Source organism: Excalfactoria chinensis, chromosome 4, assembly GCF_039878825.1.
Source record: "Excalfactoria chinensis isolate bCotChi1 chromosome 4, bCotChi1.hap2, whole genome shotgun sequence".
Lineage (NCBI taxonomy): Eukaryota > Metazoa > Chordata > Aves > Galliformes > Phasianidae > Excalfactoria > Excalfactoria chinensis.
In genome coordinates this window covers 45,375,126-45,393,294 of record NC_092828.1, presented here as the reverse complement: position 1 = coordinate 45,393,294, position 18,169 = coordinate 45,375,126, and the positions used below count along the sequence as shown (strand labels likewise).

General features: G+C 34.6%; 1 protein-coding gene and 1 non-coding gene across 4 annotated transcripts in view; one reads left to right on the top strand and one right to left on the bottom strand.

Annotated features, from left to right (window-relative positions):
- The window catches only part of GLRA3 (glycine receptor alpha 3), a 62,735-nt gene that overhangs the window by 37,785 nt on the left and 6,781 nt on the right, over positions 1-18,169 (bottom strand). For 2 of the 3 annotated variants that reach the window (XM_072335479.1, XM_072335478.1), the window contains exons 2-3: positions 7,186-7,313; positions 1,167-1,234 (exon numbers count right to left, since the gene is read on the bottom strand). In XM_072335479.1, the coding sequence (XP_072191580.1) occupies positions 1,167-1,234; positions 7,186-7,313 (196 nt within the window). Of the gene's footprint in view, positions 1-1,166; positions 1,235-7,185; positions 7,314-7,809; positions 7,928-18,169 lie in introns of those variants that run through there. The other variant, XM_072335480.1, reaches the window with a different exon arrangement.
- TRNAM-CAU (transfer RNA methionine (anticodon CAU)) lies at positions 226-297 on the top strand. The gene has a single exon. It is a non-coding gene; the product is annotated as a tRNA-Met (tRNA).

Genomic DNA, 18,169 nt, shown 5'->3' with positions numbered 1-18,169 from the left:
GGACACAATATCCATCTGGGATTTGCAGTCTGGTGGAAAAGAAGTTATTTCCTATCTAGAAAAATTTGTCTGCATCTCTCAGCATCATCTCCCACTATGTTTCATGGCACGTAAAGATCAGGTAGACTGTGTGCCTACAAAAGCTGTACAATCCATTTATATTTATCTTCTAGAATTCACGCTGAAGTTTTATACACCGGGTCCCCATTTTAGCATTACAGTAACAGCAGAGTGGCGCAGCGGGAGCGTGCTGGGCCCATAACCCAGAGGTCGATGGATCGAAACCATCCTCTGCTAGTTGGCTGTAGCTTTTACAAAGGCAGAGGTAACTGGGGTTACTCTGCCTGGAGAAGAGAGACCTCACTGCAGCCTTTCAGTATTTAAAGGGATCTAAGAAACTAGATGTAGACTGACATTTTACACTGCTCGATAGTGGTAGGGCAAGGAGGAAAGGTTTTCAAATGAAAGAAGGAGATTTAGATTAGAGATAAGGAAGAAATTATTTAGTGAGGCACTGGCACAGATTGGCCAGAGAAACTGAGAATGCCCCATCCCTGGAAGTGTTCCAGGCCAGGCTGGATGGGGCCCTTGGCAGCCTGATCTAGTAGAAAACAACCCTACCCACAACAGGGGGGTTAGAACCAGATAATCCTTAGGGTTCATTTCAGCTTAAGCCATTCTATGATTCTGCTTTCTCTGCACTACGTATATATAGATGACTTTTTAAATAAAGTATATATCCTCACATGCACAATATGTAGTGGAATTTAAAATAGAATTCCTTTAACAATGAATGGAGATTTTTGAGGTTAGAAAGGTGGAATAGTATAGAAATGAATACCCATCTAATGGAAAGTAAGTCATTACAACTATTAAGTAAACTAAAATTTAAAACTTTTATTTTTATGTTTGATATTATTAGAAAAAAATCAATTGCTAAATCACAGAATCACACAGAATCACAGAATTGTAGGGGTTGGAAGGGACCTCTAGAAATCATCGAGTCCAACCCCCCTGCCAAAGCAGGTTCCCAAATCAAATGTTCTGTTTTCTGAAGAAGATTTATTTCATTAGTTCCATATTAAGAGAAGTTCTACCTTGATTTCTAACTTTATTAAATGCCTTAAGCTTGAACTTTAAACATTTTTTGAGACAAGATATCTTACCATGGTTGTCTCTGCTATGGATCCAAAGCTGTTTATAAATATGTTGCATGTGACATTAACTGGAGGGCCTGCAAAAGGGGGGGGACGGGGGGAATAAGAAAAAAAAGAAAAACATCCATCAGTGTCTAGTCCAGAATCAATGTATATTGAGTGACTGTAAAACAAACTGATAAACTGTTATGAAATAATATTTGTTGATTTAAGGAAATACTGTTACATTCAAAACTCATTTAATGCAAAATTTGAATGATTTCTGATGTGTAATAGATTATTCCATTCAATTTTTCTCAAAATCACACTGCCAGACTGGCCAGTTCTAGCATAAAGAAAGACAAGGAGCTCATTATGAACTTACGCAGAGAATTATATACAAAAGAAAAAAAAAGAGAGCAAAAAATCAACTAAATTTCAAATATATTTATGTATTTTTGATGTGTTTTTTAAGTGAAAAATGTATGCTATTTTTTTCAGCAGTTAGGGGGAAAAGTGACCTTTTTCTCTCAAGGCAGCTTTTAACATTATCTGTCATCTCTGGTAACTGAAATACATTATTGCTGCTCTTATCTCTGCTACTGACAGGAACAAATGTGAATAAGGAAGAATGACAGATTCTATTCTCATTTCTCTTAAACTCAACAAATAGTTAAGAATCCATTTAAGCTGATTTTTCCTGTTACAGTGGTTGTTTTGCCAACTACTGTTCTTTATCTTGCATTAGTAAAGCATCAGTACTGGTAGAGCAGTCATTACAATAACTAAACAATAAACCATCTCTTCATGGGAAAGGTTTTAAATTATTTCTCTTCAAGCCTCTGTAAAAGTGGCATTGTGACACAGCATCCTAATTTCTCCATTATTTCCTATCAGTCTATGTCTATGTGCAATGGAAACAAGGCTTTTCCATCTTAAAGCTCTTCTATCACTCTCCTGCACCTTTGTATTCATATCTCAACATTCCATTTCAGTACTGGAAATGCTAGTTTCTTTTTCCAGTAGTAAGCAACCATTAGTAATGGAAGAGCTATACCTGGTCTTGCAAATACTTATGTAATATTTATTTGTTTAGAGTCACTGAAGTAATATTCTATTCTGCCACTGCTGGGGCTTTACAGCTAGCAAAACTTAATGTGACCAATGAAGTTGGCATTGAAAGTTCTCCCAACAGGACCTACGTTGAAACATCTAGCTTTCTTTCCTCAAAGCAATAATTGTTTTGAAGTACTGCATGGCAGTTATAACGAAAGATCACTACATGTACTTCCATCATTCTAATACAGGAGAATGCGTATGCAATGCAGAATTCTCAGGTAAAGAGGTATCACTCTACAGTCACTTTAACACTACAGTCATTTTGCAACTTTGTTAATTATCTAGAGCAGGTAGGCATATTTGATACATCTTAGGATTCAGTAAAGGTTTATTATTGATAGATGAAATGGGCTCCTGAAGATGATCAAGGAAAATGGAAAAAACAGGGCAGGTGAACAAAGGCAGAATCACTAGAAACTACTAACAACTGTCAGAGAGAAAACTCTATTTCCTGACTGTGATTGTTAGATAATTTGATTCCAAGGCAGCTTTACTTTCTGAAATACCTATGTTGTAACACTTCTTGTAATTTCAAATTTGGCACAATATTACCTTGCTTAAAATAGCACTGTTTTAAAGTGTAATTTTTCTTTATCGATATAGTTGCTTTTATATAGGAGATAAATCCCAAACAGCTACAACACTGATGTTTAATTTGAAAATCAGCATTACAAAAAGGCAGTTAATAGCTAGTTAAAAATAGGGTAAATGGGAACTAAAAGCCATTTAGAAATGGTTTATAGATTCAAACAATAATTGTTTGAAGTCATTCAATGTTAGTCAAATGCAAAACCATCTTTATTATGCCCTCATACTAGTTGGTTCTAAATTAATGATTTCTGAGCAGAAAAGAGTAGATAGATGCATTATGGGTGGTTCACTGAAATCATGTTCTGTAGACATCAGTATAGATGGGCAGCCATAGAAGTAAATCATGAGCTTTCATCCTGAATATTTCAAAATTTCTGTCCACTTTAAAATGATGTATTAGGGAGAAAAAAGATGTCAAAAAGGCAGTAAAGGTGGACAAACTCCATAATCTGTTGCTGAACGAGAACAGCATAAGTAGAACAGTGCTTTTAACTTTGGAATAGGGAGCAAGAAATAAGTACAAAAATCTGTAAAAGCGAACAGGAATTTCCTCCATTTCTTGATAAGACACAGGGCAATAAAATAGCCACTGCATTCAAACTAAAGAAAAAAGAGGAGATGCTTCGCACAGTAGCAAAACATCACAATTTTATTGCCATAAAACACTGGAAAAGCCAAAAGTAAGTTCAAGTAGATTCTGGCATAAGAAGTTCCTAAAGTAATGATTGTTGAATGCTATTTGTTAAAATGAAGGCAAAGAATGATTTAGAGTTTCCTCTATGAAACTAAAAGTTTACACCTTATGACATTGTTCCAAACAATACAGCGTGTGCTGTATTAGTTAAAAATATAGCACCTCTGTGTGGGAAACTGTTGATCACAGACTGAACCTCTGATTAACCACCTGAAGCAACCAATATGTCAGCTGTGGGAGCACAGGTGAAGGTAATTCAGCTGTGCTACCTCTCAGATCTCATTTTAAGGGCTGACTACCATGGAGGCAGGATTTCTTTCTCTGGAAGTTGGTCTTTTGTGGAGTTTACTGTGAACCTTCAACGCTGGTAAGCATTTACCATTTATCATAGATTATTTTTCTATCATTATAATCTTTCATATGAAACATTTGTTTAACCTCTGTTTACCTATTGGCTGTGTACAGGCAAGCTGCACACATCTCCTATCTGTTTTTGTTGTTGTTGTTGTTGAATGTCTGGTTTGAGTCCATGACAGTTTTTACAAATGGATCTTATGACTATGTCCAAGTTTGAAAGTGAAGTATTTTGCATATATAAGTGTTTGAGACATGGGATATCTAAGGTAAACATCTTGCTACAGTTTGGATTTACTGGAAATAGAAGTATTTAGTAAGTATAGTATTTTGAATGCATATTTTACAAGATCTATTCTTCTGTTTTATGTCCTATCTAGATAAGTGCAACAGTATCATCTTCATTCTATTATTCCTGTTAAACAATAATACATACTCAAAATTCCTTACTGAAATGCACAGAATTCAGACAGGAGGTATAATTTTATTTTATTGACCAAGATCACTTATGATGGAAAGATGCTAGTTAAAATCTTGTCCATGCAGAAATGTTATTGAAAGAAAAAAAGCATAAAAAGATTATCTCGTATCTCTTATTGGACCTGTTTCTTTAAAACCGTTACCAAATTAAAAACTCATAAAGCAGAAACTGCAGTATTTATTCTAGGACAAACACAGCTAACAAGGAAGTGGTGAAGTCACTTAAGGAGACACTTATTCTTAGTGATAGATCTGAATCATTCTGGGCAGATTTGTTCAAACTGCATAGCTGTCTAGAAGATTTAGAATGTGCACTTTCTGAAAAAGAACAATGTCAAATTAGGTTTTGTCTCTTTAAATTTCGACACTTACAAAACAAGGCTCTGAGTCTTCTGAATTATATATTCAAGAAGTACTACATTGAATTCACTGATCTCTAAACATCTGTCTGTTCTTCAGTGTAGTCCCATCAGATGACTGCATTGTGTCTATGACGAACTCCAAAATCCAATCCCTAAGCTGTGATCTCTGAATTTTTAGCCCTTATTTGTAGGACTTCTGGAGACCCAAAAAATGAAGAAAAACTGCAGAGTTTAGATTTTTCTTGAGTTCTTTCATTGTCCTTCACAATGTTACCTTAGGATCAACCTGTAGTTTACATACTAGGGGGAAATAATATGGGAACAAGGCTTGATAAATTTAGTAGGGATGCGTAGGGGGTTAACCCGGCAGGTGGCTGAGTATCACGTATTGTTCACTCAGTCTCTTTCCCACTGGGATGTGGGAGAGAATTGAGGGTGGAGGAGGAGGGGGAAGAAGTAGAACATGTGGGTTGAGATAAAGCTATTTACTAAGACAGCAAAAAAGGATAATAATTGACTGTATATATACACATGTATATAAAAATATATATTACAGGCAATTGTTTGCCATCCCCTGAGCAGCAGCAGAAGGTCAGATGAACTCCCACTGCCTTCAAAAATCCTTCCACATAATGTCATGTGGTATGGGATATCCCATTGGCCAGTGTAAGTCAGCTGTCCTAATTCTCCTTCCTCCCACTTCCTTGAGCACTACACTGTGATTGGCCTTGTCTCTGTACATATAACATTTTTTAGCAGCAGCTATGAATGTCAGTGTTATCAACGTATGTTATGTTAGAACCAAAATATCGCATCATACCAGACACTCAGAAGAAAAGTCCATTCCAGCTGAAACTAAGACAGGATCAAAAATAAATTAAAAGCTTTTGTTCATATAAGCAAACAGTTTTAGACATGGAGTGTTTTGCATTGCTTTGCAAATACTGTTTGATACACTGACCCTCTGGAAAGCACATCACTGGAATTTTCCTTGGGGTACTTCAGGCAAGCATAGCCTGAGGGACTTCTATTGTATAGACGTGAGGGATATTGATCACTGTTGTAAATCTTTTAGTGATGTGTTTGAATTTCCAATGCATATTTTTCAAAAAGATCATCACTGTTGATTTACTGTAAATTAAGCATTTCCTGATGGGGTAAATCCTAGATATTGAGTTTATACATGCAGCCACCTACTGTTCATGGCTTACTGGTGAGGAAGTAAGCTGACAAACTACTTACTTTGTCCTTTTAAATTATTCTGGGCAAATTTTGGTAAAAGTGGTAAAAATGCTTAAGAGTCATTATTACTTAAGTTACTAAAGTATGGTGATGTTAAAGTATAAGAATCAGTGCCAGATAAGGATTAATTTGTAAAGGTAGCAACAGATATTCAGAGTGGGAAGGCTTGCCTGCTCAAAGGGGAAATTTGCAGTAAACATATAGGAAAACTCATAATAAAAAGCTATTGCTGAGAGAACTCATTGCAACAAAGGCAGAGGAAGAGGCAACTAAAGCAAAATAAGAGTAATAAGTTAAATCACAACAGGTTTATCCTTTCTATCAGTGTTTGTATTTTGGAGAATTTTAAAGACTAGTAGCTTGATCTGTAGATTCAGGACTGGGGCAAAGTGCAGTTCTGCTATATTACTGGAATTCTGTATCCTGAAAAAAGTATCAAATCTACTGGAAGTTCCCAGACTGCAAAAGTTAGAATATGTGGCATTTTTATGTATAATTGTTTGTGTAGTTTCATAATATCAGGTATGTATGTTATCTTTCTATTAAATATTCTGATTTAACATGCCTTCATTGAATAGTGTGATTTGTGCCAAAGAAGGTATAATATTGTCATTTGCAAACTTTGTACTTTTAATCTTACTTGAATCTTCTTTATGATGAATGTCAATAAGGCACATACTGACAGATAATTCCAGTTATCAAGAACTTGCCGTTTCAGCAGAGAGTTGAGAATAGGTAGAGAACAAGAGGAAATACAGTCCCTCTTGATGCACGAGATGAATCCAATGTTACAGGAGAATTTTGTGATAGACTTCGTAACTAAGATAAACTCTTGAGATTGATTCTAATGGTTATGTGCTTAATATACTCCTTATATTCAGCATAAGGCAGGTGTTTCTTGTAACTTCCTCTCTAGGTTACTTGAGACTGCTGTTGTGCAAGATGGGAATTCAAATCCATTAGCAAGTATTTCAGGAAAGAGAAAAATGAAAACTATTAGACAGTCCTAATATTGTTATAAGACTAATTTTCAAAAATCTGCATTAGTTCAGTTGTGAAAATGACAGGAATAGAGCATAATACTAATGAAACCGTATTAGAAAAGGAAATTCACTTTAAAAAAAAAAAGTGTATTTCTAGGTTTTCCTTTTTTTTTTTTTCTCCAGATTTTTTTGTGAATTATTTGGGAGTTTAGGATTGAAATTACCTTTGAAATTTGGTCTGATCCTTGCATCGTAGCCCGACATCCTACCCATTAGCTTATCCAAGAAATCAGATGGCGACATTGGCATGCTACGGGATCTTGCACTGTCTGTTTCCTTTGTAGCTACCAAGCTAAGAACAGGTTGGGGGGGAAAAACAAACAACAGAAACAAAACATTTTGTTAGATATTTTGTTAGGAAAACTAATATTGCAGAATCAATCACTTTATTCATTAGTGTATGAACAGGAAAACAGCAAAGTTACATTTCATGATAGTTTAAGCTTCAAAAAAATAATAATAGCAAAGAAGTAGAAACAGATTGTTTTTTTTTATTATTATTTGTTATTTTATAAGCAAATGTTATTTTGTTAAGCTGCATACTCTGTTACATCTTCCTCAGGACTTATTGAGATTAATGACACTTCCTGTCTTTTTTTTTTTTAAGGATTATTTATGGAAAAATACTACCATCTCTAGTTTTCCTTCAGTGAATGTTTTGTGTTGATAGTTAAACACAGACCTACGTATCAAATAGTCCCTTGGCAAATGGTATTCCTTTACATTGTCTTAGAGGTTCAATTTTTGTTAAAGCAAAAGTGACTGCTGTAGTGGAAAAAAAAACTTACTGAAGGAACTATCTTAGGGCAAAATTTTCATCTCAGGGCCACATGGAAAATGTCATCTCCTGTAGTCTCCTCTCCATATGTATGCAGAACTCCCAATGACATTCTAAAGTGTGTTCTGCACATGTCAGGAGAGAAGAATATCAGCATTTTGATCAGCCATTTGGACCTGAAGGAAAGGTCTTTACTGTTGCTGAAATCTTACTTAACAGCTGACAGTCATTATAAAAAGAACACAGTCAATAAATAAATAAGTATATATGAATAAAATTGAGTAGCTTTGCATAGTGTAATTAAAGCCACTCCTGGATTTTGGATCCTGCACTTTGGCTGCAACAGCACTAGGTAGCATTACAGGCTGGAGGCAGAGTGGCTGGAAGACTGTGTAGAAGAAATGAAGCTGGAGGTATTGGTCAGTGCCTGGATAAAGATGAGTCAGCAAGGTGCCCAGGTAGCCAAGAAGGTTAATGGCATCCTGGCTTGTATCAGAAATAGAGTTACCAAAAGGAGCAGGGAGGTGGTCTTCCTCTGTACTTATCACTATTGAGGCTGTACCACAAGTGCTGTGTTCAGTTTGGGGCCCCTTACTGCAAGAAATACATTGAGGACATGGAGTGTGTCCAGAAAAGAGCAATGAAGCTGTGGAGGACTCAAGTACAAGTTTTATGGGGAGTGACTAAGGAAGCTTTAGGCTGGAGAAGAGGAGGCTCAGGGGAGACATTATCATGAGGTCGTGGTGAGGTGGGAATTGGCCTCTTCTCCTCCATTCATTCTTTTAGAGGTACTTTAATAATTGATTATTCATGTTATGTTTTTTTTATTTGTAATAGTAACTAAAAGTGAAGAGAATTAAAGATTTCTCATCTGGTAAACTTAATCTGGTTTTTATTTCATGTGAAAGCCGATTCACGTATTTCTACTTTATTTATAAGTTTCTGATTTGTTTTATCTTCCTAAATCGTGAAGAATTTATCACCTTCAGTATTATGTTTCAGTAAAAATGCTTCCACAGCCTCCTTTAGTAGCTAACCTCATTCATTTCTTCCTTAGGCATGAACAGAAAATTAGAACCATCAGGACTGTAATTATCTTTCATCTATTTTGTCCATTTAGTTAGGTGTTACCTAAAATTTGAAGAGATATAAGCTTTACGTCATATCTTTCAGATTGTCAGGTTGGAAATTCATGGACAGAAACTAGGAAACATCCAGAATTTACAAGTCTGTGACAATTGCATGAGTCATATTTGAACCAGGAACTGCTAGGTTATACTAGGTGGGATGTAAATGTTACACAGAGTTTCATTGTGTCAAAGCTGAGGCACAGCTTCTCTATCTACATCTCCATCCTAAATACTAGACAAAAGACTACTCAATTAATTGTGGTAACAATGATCAGTACTGCCATCTATGATCTAGTGTTAAAATCAAAAAGCGTCACAAAATTGGGGGAGGAAGTTATATTCTGATGAGGGCAAGGAGATAAATGGATTGTGTTTTACAAATCAGGTTAAGCAGAACAACTTAATACTGTGAAGAAAGAATATTAGCAGTATATCAATCAGGATTGTGGACAGAGTTGGAGAAAGTAGTGATTCAGAAGATGGTTCAGAATTCAAGTAGAACAATTCAGTTGTCCTGATAAATAAGAGTGCTACTGTGTTATCCTTCAGTGTGGAAAGGTTAAAAGAGTAAGTAGGAATATGAAGGTCAGTTATTTCATATGATATTAATGGGAACAGTCCTGGGACACTGCATCAGATCCTGTGCCCAAGTTTTACAAGGACATCAAAGCATTAGGAAATGTAGTGAACAAGGCCAGTAAATCATAATCTGAGAGGAAGGGAAAATTCCTTACAGTAAGACATTAAAAGTTTAATCTACTTAGCTTATCAGAAAGAAGACTGAAAAGGGGCAGAAAGCAGTGGACATTTACTTTTTCTCCTTAGGATAGTATAATTAATGAGAGAGAAGTTGAAAAAAATCAAACTGGAATTCAGATGCACAATTTTGATGGTAAAGTTAATTTAAGAGTATATGAAACTGTGACATCTAAGGTTCTCTGAAGAAAAAAAAAATAGCAAAATGTAAGGTATTGCTTTACATGTATGCATAGCCTCTTGAGAGGGAATGAAAAGAAATATGTAGAAGAGAAGGCTTAATTCAGTGTATACACTCCAAGTCTCACACAGAAACCCTCAGATTGCCAAAAGACATGCTATAGACTTGAGGAGCTTAAGGAATGGAAGCAATAAAAGTAGTTCAAAGTAGAAAATGATGCCTTTTCAGTGCTTTTCTATCCTCATGCTGGGTAATAGCCTTGCAGCTGTTGGTCCTGTAGCCTGTAATCTGGTATGCAGGTTAAATGGGGGTAACGATGGCCTATTTTACTAATTTATTTCACATCTGGATACTTGACTTAACTAGCAATTGTATGGCACCACCTTCCTGCTTAGTAAAGAGTTAAGCTCCAGAAAGGAAAATGCACTTGAGCTGTTCATTAACTACATCCAGCTTAAAAATCAGAGATTGACCACAGCTAGGAAAAAAAAGAAAGAGCTACTATTCTATCTGTGACATGCACCTGCACAGAGGAAAGAATTTTAAGCTAGATGATAATATTGTCATGAAAGCAAAGGGATATGAAGTGGCCAGGGATAAATTTAGATTGTAAATTAAAAGTCTTTCAGACACTGAAACACTTCAGGAATAATCTAGAAGTTTAAGCAGGGATACAAAAACCCTTTTCTTTTTTTGAAATGGAGCTTGATAAGGATATCAGAATGCTGTGACATGTATGACATACAGGTGATGGGACTCAGCTCTTTTCTAACTCCTCTACTGAGGATATGTTGGTATTATTACTGATCCTTTTAATTTACTAAAATGGTAACTAATACAGAAACTCAGAAAAATATTTAGTTAACATAGTTACACAGCGAGAGCACTGACATCTACAGAATTTAAATAGGAGAGTCCTTCTAGAAGCTGACAATTTAGCAAGAAAAAGAAATGTGGGTCATGCATTTTGCTCCTGAAATTCTATTTAAAGTAGGCATTTTTGTTAGAGAAAACCTTACCATCTCTTCCATTTCTCCAAAACAAAATGGTTGAGAAAAACTCTGCAAAGAGAATTTCACAGTCTCCAAAAATGTCTCCTCCTCTAAAGCTGTAAAAATCAGACTGCTTTTCCATTTATGTTTTGAAGAATCACTGTATTTTTACTTATGAGTTGTTGCTTTTCTGTCTGCCACAAACTTGTGTATGTTTTTACAAAAGAACAATGACGGAAAGTAATTTTACAAATGAAATTTCTTTACAAACATTCTTTATTTTAAGAGGTAAATATTCTCTTCCCTGTTGCTGCTACAAGTGGATAGGAGAGATGAAGGAAGGATATAGTGTGCTGTAATGACAATATCCAATAGCAACTTATCAAAGAGAAGTTATGAAGTCCAAGTCAGAGCAGTCCACTAATTTACCTAATTCTAAGAGCTGTCTTGAGTCTTTCTACCCTCGTGTTGAATTCATCAGTTTCTTCCATCTCTAACTAAACTACCTGTGTAGTTTTTATCTTGAAGGTCCCATCTTAACACCAAGTTACAGTCACTTTTGGCTTGCTGATTTTCCAATCTGGTAATAAATCATTTCTTTCATTTTAAATACAGACTATTTTAGCCTGTCAGTAAAGTAGAAATTTTGCTCTTCATCTTACAACACATGCTACAGAGCTATTATATGGTGCTTTGCATGTATTATAGTGGCCCAATAGCAATTTTGTTTCGTTGTTTAGCTTGCTCTCTGAGACGGCAAGTGTCACCAAACCCCTGAAACAATCCAATTTGTGTCTATGGTCCATTATTTTCAGGCATTGTTTGAATGTTTTTATTGCACTTTTCATTAAATACTTCTGCAGAGAAGTGCAATGAAATTTAATTAAATACTCATAACACAACAAGAATTTTAGGAAATTAATCTGACTCTACTTCTACAGAGGCTTGACAATAATAAGTTAGGTTAGATTAATTGGTCTCAAGAGTATGTCCTTTAATTCTGTACGTGTAAGTAATGGTGACAGAATTGATTAATTTTCAAGTGAAAAGTATTCTCTTTAACCATTTAATAAACAAGGTCTGCTAAAATAGTTATCCACAAATAGGTAGCACCATTCATCTTCATGCTGCATATCAGAAAGTGTGGTAGTAAGCTTTTCTACTAAGAAAACAATTTTTAAATACTCTTCTATATAATATGAGAACTGGGTAAGATTAATGACAAAAGTGAACAGAAGTTTAAGGTTTTTATTTTTTTCAAAAGGGAGTTTCTGTAATTATCTGATCTATTAACGAAATTAGGTAAAGGACTAAAAATTTTGGAGTTTATAGTATCTAGCATTTCCTTTTTTTCTGCATAGCTTTTCATTAAAATATGTTTGTAGCATAGCAGACATGTTCTTCTGTAGTGTGTTGTGTTTAGATTTGCTACATGAAGTAACTGAATCAGAAGAGAAATGGTTTTCAATGTTTGGGATTTTAACAGCAAATTTAAACTTTCAAAAGCCTTGGAGATGAGACAAATATTGTGGAAGGGGTATTGAGAAGGATGTTAAATATTCTTAAAGCAAATACTTCTTAAAACTGCAATAAAATTTTTAAGCAATCTTTTCATTCTCCTGTTAATTATAATCCCTTCAAGAAAAAAGACAGTTTTATGTTACTGCAGGCCATTCATCAACAACAAGTGTTTCCTAATACCCTGAATCTCTATGATGTGACTTGAGGCTGTTCCCTCTCATTCTATTGCTGGTTACATAGGAGAAGCAGCCAATTCTCACCTTGCCATAACTTCCTTTCAAGGAGTAGTGGAGAGCAATAAGGTCTCCCCTGAGCTTCCTCTTTTCCAGTCGGAACAATCGCAGTTCCCTCAGCCACTATCCTTAAAACTTATGCTCTTGAGAAGTGTCAGAGGATCACGGCTGTATGGATCTAGTTCTGAAAGAATCTGTAGTCACTGTTGTGCCTTTCCAGACCATACAGATTCTTCTGAGGAGAAAACTAAGACTCAAAATTAAACTCCTGATAGAAATTATATTTTGAAAGTCTCAGTCTCTTTACGTTATTTATACTGTTTGCCCAGTGTAATTTGGACACCTGAATTAGGTACTGTTATGTTCCTGCTGTTTAAGGCTTAGTCAGGGAATTCTTCCTACTTCTTACTATTTTAGCAATTAAAAAAAAAATAATAAAAAAAATCTTCTTGAGCTTTATTCATGAATGAATGAATTTAATCCTGAGGGACCAAGAAAAAAGAAAGGCAAGTTGCAACTAGTGAAAGAGTATGTGAAAGAAGAGCATGACATATACTAAACCCAAAGATATGAAATGAAGGAGAAAATTAAGTTTGACATGATTCAAAGAGTGAGATTCTAGTTGTCTTTCTGTTCTGTTAAAACTGAAAATAAAGGATCTATCATACTAGTAATAGCAATAAAGTATTGTTAATTAAAAATGACAGTTCTTTCATTTGTTGTAGGTCCTGAAGTCATCACCTTCTGATGCAATAGAAATGCAGATTTTCATGTCCTGAAATGTTTTAAAGGTTTTTATTAGCTAAGATTGGAACACAGAACTCTTGACTTCTGTGTACCAGAGAAAGGACTGTCAGTTCCAATAACAGGAGCAGAAGCAGTATCTCACCAAGATTTTAAAGAGGTGATTTCTAACAGAAATACTCAGGAGAAGTTCAAATATTTTCTGTGACAGGTTAGATCTTCATACAGATTTTTTTACTCTTAGATTTTTTTTGTTACCCTTTTATCCTCTTATTTTGAATAAGTTCAAAAGGTCAGCTTAATTTTTTTTATATAATGCTGCAGAGATAATTAGAGTCACAGCAGAAATCATTGGATATATTTTCAGGAAAAGTAACATTTATCTGCTGCAAAGAATGAATTTTCATTTTTAAAAGAATGCTAATGATCCATTCTTCATTATGATAGTGCCTTTTTAGGCACTTTATTAGAAAAATAAACAAAAAATGTGTAGGATTGCATCTCAATTCCATTATTAAAAATATCTCTTCTTTCAAATTTGGAATGTATTCATTTTTCTTGTTCTGTGACTGTAGTAATGTTGCATTTTAATGCTCTATATAGTCTAGGCAACATTTACATTTTGTCATGAAGCTTCTGATACCTTTACAGTGTCATATCTACTCCTGTTTTGCAGCTGACCATTGCTCTGGCACTGGTCAATGTACTTGTAAATTCTACTCCCTAAGAATAGCTCACTGTTGCCAACTTCAGCCATGCAGCATGTGGTTTTTCTTAACATATTTTATGAATTCTGGCTATATATTAAATATTCATTCCTAACTTTCCCAGAAGCACACTTTCCTTAGTAACCTCATATGTTGTTTACCTTATTTTTCATCAGTGATATAAATTCATGTTCCAGTTTCTTAATTGTTTTTAACCTTTTTTTTTGGAGTAAAAAGCTTGGTCAAGTATCTGGGCAGAGAGCTGAACAATATTTCAAATTCTGATATCTATAACTCTTCCAGAGACCTACTGTATGGGTCAAGTTTCTGACAGTGTTAACTTCAAATTAAAGATAGGCCCTTCCGAAGTAAAATCATCTTTTGTTTTTCTTTGGTTGGTTAATTTTTGTTTGAATGGATGGAAAATATCTGAATATGGACATTGTTAATCCCCACTCTACAGTAGTCTGAGCTTGCATTACTATCTCATTATAAAGACTAATTTGTCTATTAACTGAACAATGGAAAAACGTTACTGGAGTGATGGACAGCTTCCAAAAGTGCCAAACAAAATAATTTCAGAATTTTATCTTTTCACAGCACCAGATATCCTTCTGTAAATGCATGTCAGAGCTGAACAATTGAATTCATTTTTGTGATTAATGAATGATTCCTCTAGCTAACTGAACACGTACAAGAAATGACTGGCATCTTTGATCTAATGAATAGTAATTTAATTGATGTCAGTGAGGAAACAATAGACTAAAAGGTGAAGTAAGTACGAAGAAATTTTTGCCTGGCTAAATGCTCTTAATTATTCTTTCCTGAAGCAAACTTTGCACAAATCTAGGACCAATTCATGGATACTGAAAGCAGAATACAGGTTTTTCTGTTTCTTCTCAATTTTTTTTTTTTTGTGTGTGTGTGAATAGTGTGTGTGTGTGTGTGTGTATATATATATGCTATATATGTATATATAGTATATTGTGTATATAATATATATATTTACTATTCATACACACACAAAAAAAGAAGTTCTTAAAACAGAATGAAATGTGAAAAATATCAAAACAAGATAAAAATTTGACTTTGAATTAAATGCCCAGGACTTTTGGAGACTGAATAACAATCAAATGGAAAAGTGTTTAATTTAACTTTGAGAAACTCTGCTTATAACAGCGTTGTCCTGTATCTACAGTATATATCATTTGTCTCTTTTGAAGATGAGACTTTTTTGTCCAAAATAAGTTTGATAACACATAAGTTGTTACAGAAATGCTGAGTATAGCTTAAAGAGTGGTTGAACCTGGCACAAAGTGTTTCAACAGGCATGATAACTACAAGCAAGAAAGAACTTAGCAATAAAAACATGTATAAAATTCATTCCTGAAACAGCTCTTATGAAATTACTTATTTTGCTTAGTCAGCAAATTATGATGTGGACACTGTTATTACTATTGATTAAGGATTTCCAAATAAGATTAAGTATTTATAGATGGAAAAATACGGATTTATTATTAAAGTGTCTTACAGAAACATGTCTATTTTAATGCTGTTTTAATGAAAAGATGGCAGGCTTGGGTGGAATCTGGTTAGGTCTCTTGCCTGTTTTCTCAGTAACAATCAGCTGCCTAATGATGACAGGAAGTGAAGGTGGGATCTCAGATTCTAATTTTCAAAAATCTCTCTGAACATGACCCTCATGGAATTGACAAGAGGCTTTTTCCCTGTATGCAGGAAACTGAAACCAGGCTTTTTTCCTGTTTCCAACTTAACATTCTTTTCATAGAAAAAGCGATAAAATAATCTCAGAACTCTGGAAATTTCCATGACACAGGATTTATGATGTTCGACAAGCATTGTTAATTTATGTGAGGTTAACAGACTAATTATTTTTTCTCTTTTCGTTAGTTCTATTCATATCAAAGCTATAATAAGTCATTTTAAGACTTTATTTAAGGCAGCAGCAGAGTTGAGCTTCAGGGTGATGCTGAGAATGGCAGGATACATGCTGCATAATGACAGCACCCACTGTCCGTAGTACATGTTTTTAAGCATATTCCTTACTGAATGAATCAGGGAGAATAACATGAAGGTTAAAATACAGTGCTGCTAGCCTTCCATACTTTTACCATAATTACCCTGATTCACTACATTTACGCATGTTCTTTTGCATACAAAATTCTCTAATATATAGTATTATCCTTAAAAAAAAAAAAGTCTGTATTTGTATTTGCTACACTAGTCTTGTTTATGCCACATATCCAGTACCTGCTTGACTGTCATCTCAATGGTCTTAAATTTCCTGTAAACAAATGGAAAAGTCCCAAGTGAAAGACAAAAAAACAAACAACAATCAAATGCAGTCTGATCTCATAGGAATAGCCACTTTTTAAAAGAATGAAAAAGACCATTCTGTCAACCATTACTTAGAGAAGTTATATTTTAGGGAACCCAATCAACTAAATACACTGTGATTACAGAAGAAAATTTGATTACTTTTACATCCACCTGTGTACAGGAACAATAAGAAGAATTTAAAACTTAGGTATGTTCTTACAATTCACTTGCACAGTCTTAAAGTTTTGTGATAAGTTTTAGAGATAAGATTTTAACATGTATATTGAGAAATTGGATGCAAATAGCTATTCCCGTTCTCTGCTGTACTGTGCCTCTTGTAATCATACATTGCTGTCTCAGGTGGATGTATCCCATATTCATTTCATATAGTAGAAGTCTGCAATATTGTGTTCAAAATAGTTCAGAATCTTATCTTCAGGGTGAAAGAGAATGTTCTCCTACCTTCAAGGAGAACAGAAAATAGTGTAATTTCCCTTAAACTCCTGTAATTTATTTCACTATAAACTATCCAATCTGATATCATGAGATAGCAGAGAAATCATCATTCAGAAGCACATCCCTTCATGGAGGCATTTTATAGGTACTTAGACACTGAATTAACATCTACCCTAGAGTACTGCATTTAGTTATGTTTCAGCTATGTGAAGCCAATGCTTAGAATGTATGACTAGAGTTGAGGTAGACTACTGTTCCATTTAGGGACCACTGCCCATAGTCACTATCCCACCCTAAGTTACTGTTTGGAGGTTAGAAGGTTGGCAGAGAGCTTTCAGATTGACTTCCCAGCTTTAAAAGATGCATCTTTAAAACAGCTGACTCAAGTAATACTGGCAGATTAGGGTGGGATTTTTTTATGGCCATTCTTTCTAGGATCTGATATTATAAAGCTGTTATGTATATTTTATATAACATAGGTTTATGTAATGTATAGTGATTTTCTTTATATAAATATCTCTTCATATAGCTAGTGAACAATATCTCACAGAGCAAATGACTTTTTTCTTTTTTCCCAAAAGACAATTAAAAAAATTTTCTTTCAGTCAAGCCCAGTAAATCATTATTAATTACATAATTTTTAGTTTTGACCTCAAAAATGAAAAAGATTTACACTACCATTCTCAGAAAGTTACATTTATTTATCTCATACGACACCCTTATCCAGCGGACTGGAAGTTTAGATGGTTCCTGCAGCTCAATACATTTTAGCCTATATAAGCCCAGAGCACGGACCTCCTTGTGAATTACTGAATTTAACAGACGATGGTGCATTTTTAAATGTTATGAAATTAAAAGCCTTTCAGGAATGAGATACAAGTATTTTTTTTAACAATCAAAGGCCAATGTATCCCATTACTAAGCAACTTTTTACAAAAAAAGATAAACAAGCCACTGAATCCCTAAGCTCTGCAGTCACCCACTAAGATGTATTGTAATAATTGTTTTATTTAAAAAAAAACACAACCTTTTAAAGAACCATGCTGACATAACTGTATTTACTCAGTGGTTAGTCATGAAAATTAAAGTTAGTTGATGGTGATTGTATTAAAAATCGTATAGACATCTAAAGAGCCAATCTCATAGAAAAATCATCTTGGAAACAATGTCTTCTGGTACCTCCAGAGCCTTGGATCACTGAAGATGATATTTTGGTTCTGAGTATGTTCATTTTTTACCTTTCAAGATTCTGCAAGAGAGAAATGCACGTTCTATAGGAAACTAGAGACAAGGTCTAGATAGGGTAGTTT